The following is a 17742-nucleotide window of genomic DNA, read 5'->3' as shown; positions in this document are numbered from 1 at the left end:
GACCCCCCGTTTAAGGGGTAAGGCCCTGGAAATCCTTGGGGACTTGCCTACTGAGGCAGATCAGGGCTACGACACAATCAAGCGGGCCCTGATCCAACAGTACAACCTCACTCCAGAGTCCTACCGCAAGAAGTTCCGGACCCTGCAAAAGGGACCAAAGGACTCCTGGGCTGACCACCGGCGGGCACTTGCCCGAGCTGCCGACCACTGGACCCAAGGCCTGCAGCTTTCCACCGGACCGGAGATCCTGGACTTGTTCATCACGGAGCAACTCTTGTGGAACTGCCCTGAGGATCTCCGCCAGTTCATCCGAGACCAGAAGCCAAAGGGGTCCACGGCTACAGCTGCCCTTGCCGATGACTACACCAACAATCGGGCTCCTGAGGCCAGGAGAGCAGCCACCAGCAGCACCTGGAGAGGGGGTAAGATGAATTCTGCGACTGCCCCACCTGCCCCTAGACTGCAGGGGGTGTCCCCCTCAACTCCCCTCTCCAGGCCCGTGCCAGAACCAAGACGGTGCCACCAGTGCAACCTACCTGGACACTTCAAGGCCATGTGCCCTCAGCGTCCCAAGGCCCCGGCTCCATCCCCGTCCCAAGGGCCGCCCAAGGTGTATTGTGTGGGTGGGGGTGGTGGTAGGTCCCTGGACAGCTTCCAACCTGTCACCGTCGGCCGGTCTGTGACCATAGGACTGCGAGACAGCGCCTCGGAGGTGACTCTGGTGCGGCCTGAGATGGTGTCCCCCCAAGACTTGATCCCTGGAAAAACCCTCGCTGTCTCCGGGATTGGAGGCATTGACCCGGCGTTGCCTGTTGCTGACATTTATGTGGACTGGGGCGCAGGGCGAGGGGTGAGAGAGGTGGGGGTAACTGATCGGATCCCTGCAAACGTGCTACTTGGGACAGATTTGGGGCAGATAACCTCCCAGTTTGGGCCCCCCCCAAGGGCTGAACCTTCAGCCAGTACTGACATGACTCCTGACAATGTTAATGTGTTATCTATGAATGATGTAAGGGAGGAGGGAGTGAACTCTGATACTTCTGCTTGCACAGACACCATAGACACACACACAGCTGCAGCTGTGACAGGGGAGGGGGTCAGAGAAAGGTGTGACAATGCCTCTGCAAGTAATCAGCCTGTGAGCTGGGATCTGTTGCCCTCTGCAGGGATAAGCAGAGAGCAGGGTGCTGCAGGGGGAGGACCAGTGTGTGGGGTGGGGGCTACCACAGCAAATGTGGGGTCCCCAGAGATTTCACAGCGGGGTTCTGTTGCTGCAGGGGGGGAACAGGCAGGTGAGATTGGGGCCGGTCCCGGAGCGGAAGTGCTCCCAGGTAAGATCTCGGTGCAGGGTTCCCGCACAACCGGGGTGTCAGGAAGCCAGGTAGGTCTGCCTGAACCGGCGACTTGGTCAGGAACGGAGGAGGAGCAGGCACGACCCACGGTCGCAGCGGCTGTGGCCGCTGTCACCCGCAGTGGGAGTGCTGGAAGCCAAGGGGCCTCCCGGAGGTCCGATATCTCTTCCCCTTCTGACCAAGTGGCAGCCGAGTCAGGTGGAGGCCAGGACACAGGTCCCGGGGTACTGACTGAAGATGTGACAGTCTCGTCGATTCTGGCCACATCTAGTCAGGGGTTTCAGGCAGCGTTAGAAGCTGACGCCAGCCTGAAAGCTCTTAAGGAACAGGCGGCACAGCCTCCCTCGGACTCGGACCCGGAGCGAGTGGTCTGGGACCAAGGACGGCTGTACCGGGTCACGGTCCAGCAGGGTTCACCGGAGGCGTGGCCCAGGGACCGACAGTTGGTGGTACCCTATCCGTTCCGGACGGAGTTGTTGCGGATCGCACATGAGATTCCGATGGCCGGACACCTAGGGATCGCTAAGACCAAGGCCAGGTTAAACCAGCATTTCTACTGGCCAAAAATGGGGGCCGATGTGGTTGCCTACTGCCGTTCGTGTGAAACCTGTCAGAGAGTGGGGAAGGCGGGGCCACACCCCAAAGCCCCACTGGTATCTCTGCCAATCATCGATGAGCCTTTCAGGAGGGTGGCTGTGGATCTGGTCGGCCCGCTGGCCATCCCCAGCAGCTCCGGGAAACGCTTCATACTAACGGTAGTGGACTATGCCACCCGGTACCCAGAAGCAGTGGCCTTGTCGTCCATTCGGGCTGACAAGGTGGCCACCGCATTGCTGGAGATTTTCTCCCGAGTTGGTTTTCCCCAGGAAATGCTCACTGACCGGGGGACCCAATTCATGTCCCAGCTGATGGAGGCCCTCTGTAAGCAAGTCCAGGTGCGACATCTGGTGGCCAGCCCGTACCATCCACAGACTAATGGCCTGTGCGAGCGGTTCAATGGCACCCTAAAGCAGATGCTTAAGATGTTGGTCGACTCCCACGGGCGTGACTGGGAGCGGTATCTCCCACACCTGTTATTTGCTTACCGGGAGGTTCCACAGGCCTCAACGGGATTCTCACCGTTTGAGCTCCTGTACGGGCGACGTGTTCGGGGCCCCCTGGCTCTGGTGAAAGAGGCTTGGGAAGGGGATTTGGCCACCCCTGGAGTGTCGGTTATCGAGTATGTCATGCGCTTCCGGGACAAAATGCAGGCCTTGACGCAACTGGTACACGACAATATGGCTCAAGCCCAGGCCGATCAGAAGCGTTGGTACGACCAGAACGCTTGTGAGAGGACCTACCAAGTGGGTCAAAAGGTGTGGGTACTGGTCCCCGTACCACAGGACAAGCTTCAGGCAGCCTGGGAAGGCCCATACCTCGTGTACCAGCAGCTCAACCCTGTGACGTACCTGGTCACCCTGGACCCTGCCCGTGGAAGGCGGAAGCCCTTCCATGTGAACATGATGAAGGCACATCATGAGCGGGAGGCATGTGCGCTCCCCGTGTGCAACCTGCCCGAGGAGGGAGAAGCGGAAACCCTCTTGGATATGCTAGCCCAGGTTAGGGCAGGCGGATCCATTGAGGATGTGGAGGTTGGCCACCAGCTCTTGGAGGACCAACGGTCCCAGCTGTGGGCCACCCTACACCCCTTCCGGGGGTTGTTTACCAACCAGCCCGGAAGGACTAACTTGGCTGTCCATCACGTGGACACTGGGGATCATCCCCCAATCCGGCGTTCAGCATACCGGGTCTCCCTGGAGGTGCAGCAACACATGCGCCAGGAGATTGACGAGATGCTGAAGCTGGGGGTGATCCAGGCATCCAACAGCGCTTGGGCCTCGCCTGTAGTCCTCGTCCCTAAGAAGGACCGAACCACTCGGTTCTGCGTGGACTACAGGGGGCTCAATGCTGTCACGGTCGCCGATGCGTACCCAATGCCACGCATCGATGACCTGCTCGATCAGTTGGCCGGGGCTCAGTACCTGACCATCATGGATCTGAGCCGGGGATATTGGCAGATCCCCCTGACTCGCAAGGCCAGGGAACGCTCTGCCTTTATTACCCCATTTGGACTGTACGAGTCCACGGTGATGCCATTCGGGATGAGGAATGCCCCTGCCACTTTCCAGCGGATGGTCAACACCCTGCTCAAGGGACTTGAAGGGTACGCGGCCGCGTACCTGGATGACATTGCCGTCTTCAGTCCCACCTGGGAGGACCACCTAGAGCATCTAGCACAGGTGCTCAGGCGGATCCACCGGGCAGGTTTGACCATCAAGCCGGGAAAGTGTCAGCTGGCCATGAGCGAGGTCCAGTACCTCGGTCACCGGGTAGGCGGGAGAACACTGAAGCCCGAGCCTGAGAAAGTGGAGGCCATCGCATCCTGGCCCACCCCCAGGACCAAGAAGCAGGTGATGTCCTTCTTGGGGACCGCTGGGTACTATAGGAGGTTTGTTCCATGCTATAGTAGCCTGGCAAAGCCCTTGACGGACCTCCCCAAGAAGAAGCTGCCCTCTGCAGTCGATTGGACAATGGACTGCGAGACAGCCTTCCGGGCCCTAAAGGACGCCCTGTCCAGCCCGCCCGTGCTACAGGCAGCCGACTTCACGCGTAGTACAGACCGACGCCAGTGACTTCGGCCTCGGTGCGGTGCTCAGCCAGGTGGACTCTGCGAGCCAAGAGCACCCAGTCTTGTACCTGAGCAGGAAGCTGTTACCAAGGGAAGTGGCCTATTCCACGATGGAAAAGGAGTGCCTGGCCATAGTGTGGGCCCTGCAGCGTCTGCAACCCTATCTATACGGGCGCCACTTCATCGTGGAGACGGACCACAATCCCCTCAGCTGGTTGCACACCGTCTCTGGGACGAATGGGCGATTGTTGCGATGGAGCCTTGCGCTCCAGCAATACAACTTCACCATTCGCCACAAAAGGGGCCGGGACCACGGTAACGCAGACGGGCTGTCCCGACAAGGAGAGGTCGCGGACGGGCGCACGGGGGAACACCGGAGTGTGCTGCCCCCTAGCGCCCTCAAAAGGGGGGAGGTGTGAGGCAAATCCTGGGATATGAAGAGGAATTATGATTGCCAGTCATAATCGCTCTCATCACTCCATGGCCGTGCCCCCTCCCTTCTTGTTCTCAATGTCCAACATCTTGGAAGGTGTCACATCCTAGCAACACATCCCATGGCCATCTCCTGTGATATGGAGATTAGATGATGTGGGAACAATGGACACAGGATGACTCCCTGCCGTGACCCTGTGGTAGGGGCTGCTATCTAATTAGCAAGGCTATGGAAGTATCCAGACAGGACGACTCCAGTAAAATATGGTTCATATCTCGCAAGCCATATTTCCGATAAATATGGCAACCATAAAAATGGTGTTTGCGCATGCGGACGATGCTGGCACACCTTTTTATGGAAGTAGGACATTGGGAAATACACCAAACGTGATATCAGCCAATGGGGAACTAGTAGACAAGTCGTGAGTCCCCTCGTTCTGTAGCTAAATTCATAACTGTCACAATGAGAGTGTTGGCGTCTGCCTACGACGCTCCCAGGCAAAGTTATGGCCATATCCCATGTTGTGGATATTGTCCATAACTCCAGCCAGGGGTGGAGCAGTGCTCCCTCTGAGGTCACTAAGGTAGGAGGGGACCTGGATTTGCCCAGGTTGATAACCCTACTTCGGCCATTTTCCAGTGTTCTTTCGCCGGGGGTCACGTGTAGGAAACATCTGTGGGAAGGATCCTAGAAACCTGGTCTACAGCGCCCCCCTGTGGCCAGACGCACAAGGTAACTGCTGGAACTGTGTATGCCTGTTTGTAACCCATGCTTTGATTGTAACTGTACTCTGACATATGTATATTCTGTAGATTCCCTATTGTATATATTGTAGTTTCTAGTGTGCTTTAGGCTGATTAAATTATATAATTAATCTTGGGCTGTTCTGTTATCTCGATCTTGAATCCCACGTCCGTGTGTTCGGCTAATAGTTACCGTGAAGCGGTTGGTGGCAGCGAGTTGTGCCAAGGATTATTGTGGGGAGGCCAGTGAGATTCGGGGAGATTTTATATATTCCGCCCGCGGAGGTCGGGGGAATATATACCCTACTCTCACCGGGGACCCTTCAATAATCGGCATAAGTAGTATAGCGGCCTCCTTGCTTATTGTCGGGCAATTCCATAATTGGCCTGACTATAAGAGGGGCGCTAGAGAGCGCGTCACGTGCTCTGCCTGTCGGTCGGGAGGTATAAAGGAGGGTTGACTCCTGCTTGTTACCCCCCGATCGTGACGTACTGGTAGCCAGCGCGGGGGATTTCTGAGTGACCCCCCCCGGTGGTTCGTGACAGACACCCCCCCATCATCTGCGCTTTATAGGGAGGTAGGTAACGTTTGCTCTGTAATAATGAGGCTGTAAACCTGTCCCATAAAGAACTGACAACCGCGCCGCAGAGTTGTCAGAAGAGCTGGAGAACCACATGTCCCAGCAACCACAGCACAAGAGACAATGGACTTCTGAAACTTTGTATCAGACCTGATGTTCTGACACCCCCCCCCCACCCCCTCCATTTTCACAATCTGCTTTCTGGGAGTAATAATACTTCACAGCTGAGGGTTTGTTACATTGTATCATCAATACCCAGAACTCCAGACTGATACTTTACCTAAGATACAGTATAAGATTCTATTATTGTCTAGATTGGATACATTTGTCACAAACCCTCAGCTCTGAGAAGTTTAGCAAACAATGTTTTCATTCAGTGATGGAGAGCGGAGATCCTGAAACCGGTGATAATTGCGGAACCTCTGATTCTATATTGGGGAGGCCTCGTGTGCGGGGTCCGGAGGAGCTGGTGGTTACTGGGAGGATGTGGTGCAGGAGGACGCGCTGCCAGCAGCCGGGGTGTAAGGAGCCCTTAAAGGGGAACTCCAGTCACAATACAATGAATCATCATTGTCCTCGCATCAGAAGCTTCTGTCCTGATCCGGAGGAAATCTTTTAAAATTTACCAAGAACTAATATTCTATTTTCTAATAAAAGGCGACAATAAATAAAATGTAGCCACTAATAACCACCTGCTATAAGCCATGGACGTCGCTGCCTGGAAGGCCGCTTCTGACTCTGCTCTTCTGAGTTGAGCGTTCATGTGCGCGGGGAAAATGTGTTTATTTATGTGGAGCTTTTATGCTTTAATCCATGTATTTGGTCTAAATATCATTATAGTTACTTAGGTTGAAAAAAGCCCCCGCTCCATCTCGTTCCCCTTCCCCCGCCAGTTCTATATTTGTTATGTCATTTATAACCGACAATGCTGTGCACTGAGGAATCATCCGCCCTGATATAAAGCTGTTATAGTATCGGCCATTACTACCTCTTGTGGTCGCATTCCACAGTCTGACTGCTCTAACTGTAAAGAACCCTTTCCTATTTAGCTGTCGGAATCGCTTTTCTTCCACTCGCAGGGCGTGCCCCCTGGTCCTTAGAAGTAATAAGTCATGTGCCAGTCCTTTATATTGACCACACATCTAATATATAAAGCTGTGTGTGTGTGTCCGGGATTGGCATCTGCACCGTCGCAGCTACAGCCACAAGATTTTGCACTCACACTTCTGGACCCCGAGAGCGTCATAGGCTATGTGTTGAGGGGAAATTTTAACCCCGCGCTTTAGTTATTCACCAAAAAACCTGCCTCCATTAAAGCGAATGGAGCTGGGAGCCACAGTGCAGCCAGAACTTCAGAAGAATGCGCAGCCACGCCCTTAAATGGAATGTTGGCGTGTCACAATGCAGCCAGGGAAAGAGACAGACACCGACGGGGAAAGAGACAGAGAATGGGAGAGAAACAGAGAGACAGTTACTATCCCGGGCAGCGCCGTTGCAGCTACAGCCACAAACTTTTGCACACTTACACGTCTGGACCCCGAGAGCGTCATAGGCTATGTTGTGAGGCGAAATTTTAACTCCGCGCGTTCCAATTTACCAATCAATTTTGCCCCCATCTACATAATGGGGAAAAAGTGAAACGAAAAGTGTATCCGCACCGTCGCATTTACAATCACGAAATTTTGCAGACACCTCATGTGACCCAGGAAACGTTGTAGACTATGTTTAGACAGGAAAATTTAACCCCGTGCTTTACAGTTACACTCCAAAAAAACAGACCTCCATTAAAGTAAATGGAGCCTGGAACTACAGGTTATTAGTAGGAGCTGTGATTGGTTGCTATAGAAACAAAGGACATTCCTAGTATAATAAGCTTATATGTGAGGTAATAAGATGTCGATGGGGAGACGGCTAGAGAGACAAAGATAGATGGGGAAAGACACAGACCTTGATAGAGACAGACAAATAGACATACAAGGAAAGAGACAGACAGATACAGGGAAAGAGACAGACAGGAAAAACACAGACGGGGAGACAGACTGGGAACGAGACAGACCTGGAAAGAAACAGAGAGATAGAGACAGACGGAGCACATTACTTGCCCAATTTAGTTAAATCTGTGTGGAATATCTGTGGTGATGAAATATATGTTGTGAAATGCTTCTATTAGCTTAGTTTTTGCCTTTTAATAATTACATTTCTATCTATTTGTTTTGTGGTTCGTGCAGAATACATTTTTGTTAATACATTCTATTTTGTGAACAGCAGTTATTAACCCGGGCGAAGCCGGACAGTACATCTAATATATATATATATATATATATATATATATATATATATGTATGTATGTATGTATGTATGTATGTATGTATGTATGTATGTATGTATGTATGTATGTATGTATGTATGTATGTATGTATGTATGTATGTATGTATGTATGTATGTATGTATGTATGTGTGTATGTGTGTGTATATATTTATATGTAATCTCCTCTGAGACGTCTTTTTTTTCCTCCTCTCATCATACTGGTGGCCTCCGTTCCTCACACCATACGGGCGGCCTCCACCCCTCACCATACGGGCGGCCTCCACCCCTCACCATACGGGCGGCTCCATTCCTTGTAATAGTCTAGTTGCCCGCCTTTGAACTGACTCTAACTTCTGAATGTAATTTTTAAAATGTGGAGCCCAAAACTGGATCCCATATTCCAGATGTGGCCTTACAAGTGATTTATAGAGGGGTAACAATACGTTGGGATCACGGGATCTAATCTCTCTTTTTATACACCCTAAAATCTTGTTTGCTTTAGCAGCTGCCGCCTGACATTGAGTGCTGCTGCTCAGCTTATTTGTAATGAGAATACCAAGGTCCTCCTGTTCTGTAGTCCTGAGTTTCCTTCCATTTAATGTATATGCAGCTATAGGATTACTCCGTCCTCGGGGCATTACTTTACATTTATCACCATTACCTCTCATTTGCCGAGTATCTGCCCATTCTGACATCTTATTCAGATCGTTTTGTACGATCTATTGGGTTTCATTAGAAATCTTGGACCATTTTTGCTTCTACAGCTCTTCATTTCTTTGAACATTAAACTTTGCTGCCATTTTCTGAGCGACTCTCACATCAAAGAGTTAATAACGCCCCGTCAGAATGAGGTCACTGACATTCTCATCTGTGACGGATGAACTGCGCAATCCTGTACATAAAGTATATCACAAAAGTGAGTACACCCCTCTTATTTTTAAAAATATTGTATTATATCTTTCCATGGGACAACACTGCAGATCTGCCCCTGTGATACAATGTGCAGTGTCAGTGCGCAGCTTGTATAACAGTAGAAGTAACTCAGCACACAGCCATTAATGTCTAAACCGCTGGCTACAAAAGTGAGTACACCCCTAAGTGAAAATGGCCAAATTGTGTGCAATTGGCCAGTGTCCCTCCTCAGTGTCATGTGACTCATTAGTGTTAGGCTATGTGTCCACGCTGCGGAAAATGCGCGGATTTTCCCAGCCATTTCTATGGCATTTTGGAAATGCTGTGCCCATGCTGCGGATTTTTCCGCGGCGGATTTGGTGTGGATTTTGATCCGGAAAAATCTGCAACATGTCAATTATTGTTGCGGATTTTGATCCGGATTTTGGCTTTAAAATTGGGGGGGGGGGGGGGAAATCCGCGGCAAATCCGCACCTTTGAAAAGGTGCAGATTTTGCGGGAAAGCCACGGATTTTGATGCAGAAAAATCCGCAGCAACATTCTCCCGTGGACACATAGCCTTACGGTCTCAGGTGTGAATACGGGCAGGGGTGTTATATTTGGTGTTATCTCTCACACTCTCTCATACCGGTCACTGGAGGTTCAGCGGCTCCTCATGGCAAAGTTTTCTCTGAGGATCTGAAAACGAGAATTATTGCTCTACATAAAGATGTCCGAGGCTATAAGAAGATTGTCACCACCCTGACACTGAGCAGCAGCACGGGGGCCAAGACCATACAGAGGTATAACAAGACAGGAGCCACTCAGAACAGGCCTCGCCATGGCCGACCACAGGAGCTGAGTGCACGAGCTCGGCATCATATCCCGAGGTCGTTTTTTCAGAATAGACACGAGTGCTGCCAGCATTGCTGCAGAGGTTACAGGAACGGGGGGATGTCTGCCTGTCAGTACTCAGACCATATGCCGCACACTGCAGCACATTGCTCTGCATGGCTGTCATCCCAGAAGGAAGCCACATCTAAAGAAGATGCACAAGAAAGTCACAAGCAATTTGCTGACGAGAAGACTAAGGACATGGATTACTGGAACCGTCTTGATGAGATCAAGATAAACTTATTTGGCTCAGATGGTGTCAATCGTGTGTGGCAGCTCCAGGTAAGGACAAAGACAAGTGTGTCCTGCCTACAGTCAGGCATGATGGTGGAGGGTCATGGTTTGGGGCTGCAGCAGTGCTGCCGGCTCTGGGAGCTACAGATCATTGAGGGAACCATGAATGGTGACACACTGCAGCAGAGCAGGATCCCTTCCCTTCATATTCCAACATAATGACCCCAAACACCTCCAAGACCACCACTGCCTCGCTACAGAAACTGAGGGCAAAGGTGCTGGACCGGCCGAACGTCTCCAGACCTAAACCTTATGGAGCATCTGTGGAGCCTCCTCAAACAGCAGAGGAGCACAAGGTGTGTAACATCCACCAGCTCCGGGATCATCATGGAGGATGAGGAGGATCCAGCGGCTCCTGTGAAGCTCTAGTGACCTCCAGGCTCAAGAGAGTTACGACCATGCTAGAAAATAATGGTGGCCGCACAAAATATTCACACCAAGGGCACAATTTGGCCATTTCCACTCTGGGGTGTACTCACTTTTTTTTTGTCAGCGGTTTAGACATTAATGGCTGTGATGAGTTATTTACATTGTATACAGGCTGCACACTGACACTGTACATTTGTATACAGGCTGCGCACTGACACTGCACGTTGTATACAAGCTGCGCACTGACACTGCACGTTGTATACAAGCTGCGCACTGACACTGTACATTTGTATACAAGCTGCGCACTGACACTGCACGTTGTATACAAGCTGCGCACTGACACTGCACATTGTATCACAGGGTCAGATCCTCATTGCTGTCCCATGAAAAGATATAATAAAATATTTACACACGGGAGGGGTGTACTCACTTTTGTGATATACTGGAAGGGCGTAACAATACACATATTCTGTTCTATCCCTTTAGTGCGGTGGTCTGAGCCCTGATTTCGGGGGTCTGAGATTTCCCCAGAACTTTGCCTCCTTCCTCACGTTTCCGAGGATAAATTCCTGCAGCTTCGGTCTGCGGAGCAGAACATATATGGAAGGAAGGAGCGTGATATAACGTGTGCCCAGGAGCGGGGGCACGACGAGGGGGGGGGGGGTGGGTGAGGGACTTGGGGATTTTCATTCTCTACATCCAAAGCATGAAAATTTGTCCTGACCCAAAACTTCTCACTGCTGAGATTTTGTTACAGTGTAGCAGGACAGACGGTCTAGTGTGGGATTAGCTGAAAAATAAAATCCAAAATGTTACATTGATATCTGAAGTTGGCAAACTAATAACAGAAGGGGTCGGCGTGTAAAGATGTCCTGTATATACAGAGCTATTATTCCCTGTTGTCTGCCATTTTAGCTCAATAGTTTGTAACTTTCACTAATGTTGCATCAACTTTTCCTTCAGTTGCAACAAAGTCTCAGTTCCCCACCGTCGCCCTGCGGAGAGGCCTGTGGTGTCCCCCGGGGACCGTGCACCCTGGATACAGACCGGGCAGCCTCCCAGCGTCACCCGACATTCAGTCCCCGCACAGCCCGTCACTCCATAGTCACATCTGCGCATCGGCAGTGGCGGCTACACACGCTGCGCAACCGCGTCCTCCGCTGCAGATTCACCACGAGGCCGACGCTTCCTGCCAGCAAAAGCTCATCGCTTATTAATAATGCAAATTAACGAGCACAGATCACCATAGAGACAAACGAAGACGTCATTGTGAACACTGCACAGTACCACGTCCCTGTATCCGTATATATACACTGCACAGTACCACTTCTCCTGTCCTGTATACTGGGTATAATCCTCAGTACCTGTATTATTCTGTGTATATACACTGCACAGTACCACTCCTCCTGTCCTGTATACTGGGTGTAATCCTCAGTATCTGTATTATTCTGTATATATACACTGCACAGTACCACTTCTCCTGTCCTGTATACTGGGAGTAATCCTCACTATCTGTATTATTCTGTATATATACACTGCACAGTACCACTTCTCCTGTCCTGTATACTGGGTGTAATCCTCAGTATCTGTATTATTCTGTATATATACACTGCACAGTACCACTTCTCCTGTCCTGTATACTGGGTGTAATCCTCAGTATCTGTATTATTCTGTATATATACACTGCACGGTACCACTTCTCCTGTCCTGTATACTGGGTGTAATCCTCAGTATCTGTATTATTCTGTATATATACACTGCACAGTACCACTTCTCCTGTCCTGTATACTGGGTGTAATCCTCAGTATCTGTATTATTCTGTATATATACACACTGCACAGTACCTCTTCTCCTGTCCTGTATACTGGGTGTAATCCTCAGTATCTGTATTATTCTGTATATATACACTGCACAGTACCACTTCTCCTGTCCTGTATACTGGGTGTAATCCCCAGTATCTGTATTATTCTGTATATATACACTGCACAGTACCACTTCTCCTGTCCTGTATACTGGGTGTAATCCTCAGTATCTGTATTATTCTGTGTATATACACTGCACAGTACCACTTCTCCTGTCCTGTATACTGGGTGTAATCCTCAGTATCTGTATTATTCTGTATATATACACTGCACAGTACCACTTCTCCTGTCCTGTATACTGGGTGTAATCCTCAGTGTCTGTATTATTCTGTATATATACACTGCACAGTACCACTTCTCCTGTCCTGTATACTGGGTGTGATCCTCAGTATCTGTATTATTCTGTATATATACACTGCACAGTACCACTCCTCCTGTCCTGTATACTGGGTATAATCCTCAGTACCTGTATTATTCTGTGTATATACACTGCACAGTACCACTTCTCCTGTCCTGTATACTGGGTGTAATCCTCAGTATCTGTATTATTCTGTATATATACACTGCACAGTACCACTTCTCCTGTATACTGGGTGTAATCCTCAGTATCTGTATTATTCTGTATATATACACTGCACAGTACCACTTCTCCTGTCCTGTATACTGGGTGTAATCCTCAGTATCTGTATTATTCTGTATATATATACATTGCACAGTACCTCTTCTCCTGTCCTGTATACTGGGTGTAATCCTCATTATCTGTATTATTCTGTATATATACACTGCACAGTACCACTTCTCCTGTCCTGTATACTGGGTGTAATCCTCAGTATCTATATTATTCTGTATATATACACTGCATAGTACCACTTCTCCTGTATACTGGGTGTAATCCTCATTATCTGTATTATTCTGTATATATACACTGCACAGTACCACTTCTCCTGTCCTGTATACTGGGTGTAATCCTCAGTATCTATATTATTCTGTATATATACACTGCACAGTACCACTTCTCCTGTCCTGTATACTGGGTGTAATCCTCAGTATCTATATTATTCTGTATATATACACTGCACAGTACCACTCCTCCTGTCCTGTATACTGGGTATAATCCTCAGTACCTGTATTATTCTGTATATATACACTGCACAGTACCACTTCTCCTGTATACTGGGTGTAATTCTCAGTATCTGTATTATTCTGTATATATACACTGCACAGTACTACTTCTCCTGTCCTGTATACTGGGTGTAATCCTCAGTATCTGTATTATTCTGTATATATACACTGCACAGTACCACTTCTCCTGTCCTGTATACTGGGTGTAATCCTCAGTATCTATATTATTCTGTATATATACACTGCACAGTACCACTTCTCCTGTATACTGGGTGTAATCCTCATTATCTGTATTATTCTGTATATATACACTGCACAGTACCACTCCTCCTGTCCTGTATACTGGGTGTAATCCTCAGTATCTATATTATTCTGTATATATACACACTGCACAGTACCACTTCTCCTGTATACTGGGTGTAATACTCTGTATCTGTATTATTCTGTATATATACACTGCACAGTACCACTTCTCCTGTCCTGTATACTGGGTGTAATCCTCAGTATCTGTATTATTCTGTATATATACACTGCACAGTACCACTTCTCCTGTCCTGTATACTGGGTGTAATCCTCAGTATCTATATTATTCTGTATATATACACTGCACAGTACCACTTCTCCTGTATACTGGGTGTAATCCTCAGTATCTATATTATTCTGTATATATACACTGCACAGTACCACTCCTCCTGTCCTGTATACTGGGTATAATCCTCAGTACCTGTATTATTCTGTGTATATACACTGCACAGTACCACTTCTCCTGTCCTGTATACTGGGTGTAATCCTCAGTATCTATATTATTCTGTATATATACACTGCACAGTACCACTTCTCCTGTATACTGGGTGTAATCCTCATTATCTGTATTATTCTGTATATATACACTGCACAGTACCACTCCTCCTGTCCTGTATACTGGGTGTAATCCTCAGTATCTATATTATTCTGTATATATACACTGCACAGTACCACTTCTCCTGTATACTGGGTGTAATCCTCATTATCTGTATTATTCTGTATATATACACTGCACAGTACCACTCCTCCTGTCCTGTATACTGGGTGTAATCCTCAGTATCTATATTATTCTGTATATATACACTGCACAGTACCACTTCTCCTGTATACTGGGTGTAATCCTCATTATCTGTATTATTCTGTATATATACACTGCACAGTACCACTTCTCCTGTCCTGTATACTGGGTGTAATCCTCAGTACCTGTATTATTCTGTATATATACACTGCACAGTACCACTTCTCCTGTATACTGGGTGTAATTCTCAGTATCTGTATTATTCTGTATATATACACTGCACAGTAGCACTTCTCCTGTATACTGGGGTTGCACAATGCTTCTCCCTCCCTCCGCTCAGTTGTTTCCTTATTAGGAGGTAGTTTGTCTTGTTCCTCAATCACTAGGAGGGAGGAGGAGGGGAAACGTCTCCGTATAAGGGAAATGTGCTGCGTACAAGGACTCGCCCCGTCTCAGGAAGGATTCAGTATAACCACACAGAACCCATGATGATATCTGCCTCCGGGACCTGGGCCCTTCCTTTGGTCCACGTGTCCTGAAATGTATCCTATAGTGTTATGCTGGGAGAATCCTCGGGGCATCTGGGTTGTTAATGTGGGGAATGAGGGCCTGCTGCTCGGCAGAGGGGTCCCGGTGCTCGCCCGGCTCGGCAGAGGGGTCCCGGTGCTCGCCCGGCTCGGCAGATGGGTCCCGGTGCTCGCCCGGCTCGGCAGATGGGTCCCGGTGCTCAGCAGAGGGGTCCCAGTGCTCGCCCAGCTGGGCAGAAGGGGCCCGGTGCTCGTCAGAGGGGTCCCGGTGCTCGCCCAGCTGGGCAGAAGGGGCCCGGTGCTCGGCAGAGGGGGCCCGGTGCTCACCCAGTACTATAAAAGTCCTTTTGTTATCTCGATACCATCATGCCCTCTTTTCCCAGTCAACACACACACACACACACACACACACACACACTTTTTTTCCTTGACGCCCTATGTTTCCTCTTGCCATCTTTTCCCCACCGCCCCTCTTTTTTTCCATTTTCGTTGTTGCCCCCCTACCACCCTTTTCCCCATTGTCCCTGTCTTCCCTATTTTTTTCACTGCCCCCCCACCACCCTTTTCTTCATCGCCCCTTTATATGCACCTCGCTCCTCTTTATCTTTTGGTTCTTGCTTTCAGATTAAGAAGCAGCAGCAGACGGTGCTCGGTTTCCTCGATGCCTTGAAGATTCAGTATGAGGAGATGGACATCGCAGCTGATGAAGAAAACCGGAAATGGATGAGGGCAAATGTCCCGGAGAGCTGCAGACCCGAGAGCGGCATCCCCCTGCCCCCGCAGATCTTCAGTGATGACCGATACCTGGGGGTAAGAGCTCTCCCTCCCTGGAGTCCGCATCCTCTGAGCACAGAACATGGTGCCTGCACCCCCACAGCTGAGGGTTTGTTACAATGTATCAGTCTAGATCAGAGCTATTAGCCAGAGTGAGGACATCAGTGAGATCTGTGCTTGTCTGCACTGGATACATTGTAGCAAACCCTCAGCTGCAAGAAGTATCAGATCAAGAAACAGTTGTTTCCATTCACTGACTACAAACTGAATTCTTGAAAATGGTGACGCATTAGACTGGATCCTGGGCGCTGGATTATTGGCTCCGGAATATAAAGGTTTGCATTCTGGGTCTGATGGTATTTGGGCTCCTGGTGGTCCGGATTAACCCCCGGCTGCCCATGTCCTGCTCCTGCCGCCCTGCTCTGCATCTTTTCTTATTCCACCCGCGATCATCAGATAATTAATAATCTTAGATTTATTCAACAAACACCAGAACGCCGCGCCCGGGAGACTGCGCCAAACACAGTGGTAATGCCGGGACGGTGCCAACGCCCAGAGTCTGCCCAGAGTCTGCACAATGTGCTGCTGTGACCCGTCTCCTGCCCACAGACGGGGATCGCTGACAACCCACAGAGCCACGCGCGGGAAATATTAGTCACCTCTTAAAGGGCCGGATTCATTTTATCTATAACTGAAGCTTCATCTCCATATAATGAAAAGTTCTGCAAATTTCTCAGGCCGAGTTCACACGTCCAGTAATCTTCTATTAGAACGGATCCAGCAGAGATCCACTGGTAGAAAACGGATCCTGCAAAACTTATTTAAGAACGGACAGAACAGTTGTGTTTGCAGAACTTTCCTAACATTAGACTTTATAGAAAAATGGATTCAGTAACTGATCGCTGTTTATCCATCCGCTTTTTCTGCATTTGTAAAGGATCCTTTTTTACTGGATCAGTTTCATATAGCAGATAAGTAGCGATCAATTAGTGGATCTGTTTTCCATAGACTCCAATGTTAGAAAAAAATGGATTCTGCAAAAATTATTTAAAAATGGACAAAAAAGTTGTGTTTGCAGAACAGATTCTTGCTGGATCCGTTAAGGGGTGATTACTGGACGCGTGATCTCCGCCAAAGACTTTGTTTAAATGCTTCAATATTTTGTAAATCTCTGCTTGTTGTCAAAAAGCCGGAACTCCAACAGATCCAATACGGATTACAGCTGAGGGTTTGTTACAGTTGCATCTTCTGTGCTGCTGACCTCAAGTTACTTGATACATTGTAACAAAGAATCAGGACAGAAGAGCGACGCTCGGCACTGAGGCCGCAGGAGAGGATTTGTTACATTGTTTGCGTCTAAACATTTGCTGAGAAGTATTTGGCTCAGAAGTGTATTTGTGCCGAGTCCGGATCAGTGATTGCGGGATTTTACAGTGGGAACAGAAAGTATTCACACCCCTTTATATTTTTCACTCTGTTTCATTGCAGCCATTTGGTATTTTTTCTCATTAATGTACACTCTGCTCCCATCCCCCATCTTGACAGAAAAAGCAAATGTAGAAGTTTTTGCAATTTTTTTTTTTTTTTTTAAACAAGATAAACTGAAATATCCCATGGTCATAAGTATTCAGCCCCTTTGCTCAGTATATCGCATGGTCATAAGTATTCAGCCCCTTTGCTCAGTATATCGCATGGTCATAAGTATTCAGCCCCTTTGCTCAGTATATCACATGGTCATAAGTATTCAGCCCCTTTGCTCAGTATTGAGTAGCAGCCCCTCCCTTTTGAGCTAGTACAGCCATGAGTCTTCTTGGGATCCTGGATTTGGGGATCCTCGGCCATTCTTCCTTGCAGATCCTCTCCAGTTCCGTCAGGTTGGAT

At 48.9% G+C, this 17742-nt stretch overlaps 1 protein-coding gene across 1 annotated transcript in view; it reads left to right on the top strand.

The window, feature by feature from the left end:
- SH3BGRL (SH3 domain binding glutamate rich protein like) overlaps window positions 1–17742 on the top strand; it is a 29559-nt gene that overhangs the window by 7103 nt on the left and 4714 nt on the right. The window contains exon 2 of the mRNA XM_075323085.1: window positions 15712–15897. Within this exon, the coding sequence (XP_075179200.1) occupies window positions 15712–15897 (186 nt within the window). The remainder of the gene's footprint in view (window positions 1–15711; window positions 15898–17742) is intronic.

The sequence above is a fragment of the Anomaloglossus baeobatrachus genome, chromosome 9, assembly GCF_048569485.1.
Source record: "Anomaloglossus baeobatrachus isolate aAnoBae1 chromosome 9, aAnoBae1.hap1, whole genome shotgun sequence".
Lineage (NCBI taxonomy): Eukaryota > Metazoa > Chordata > Amphibia > Anura > Aromobatidae > Anomaloglossus > Anomaloglossus baeobatrachus.
Note: the sequence above shows the minus strand (reverse complement) of the source record. Positions and strands in the feature narration are given on the sequence as shown.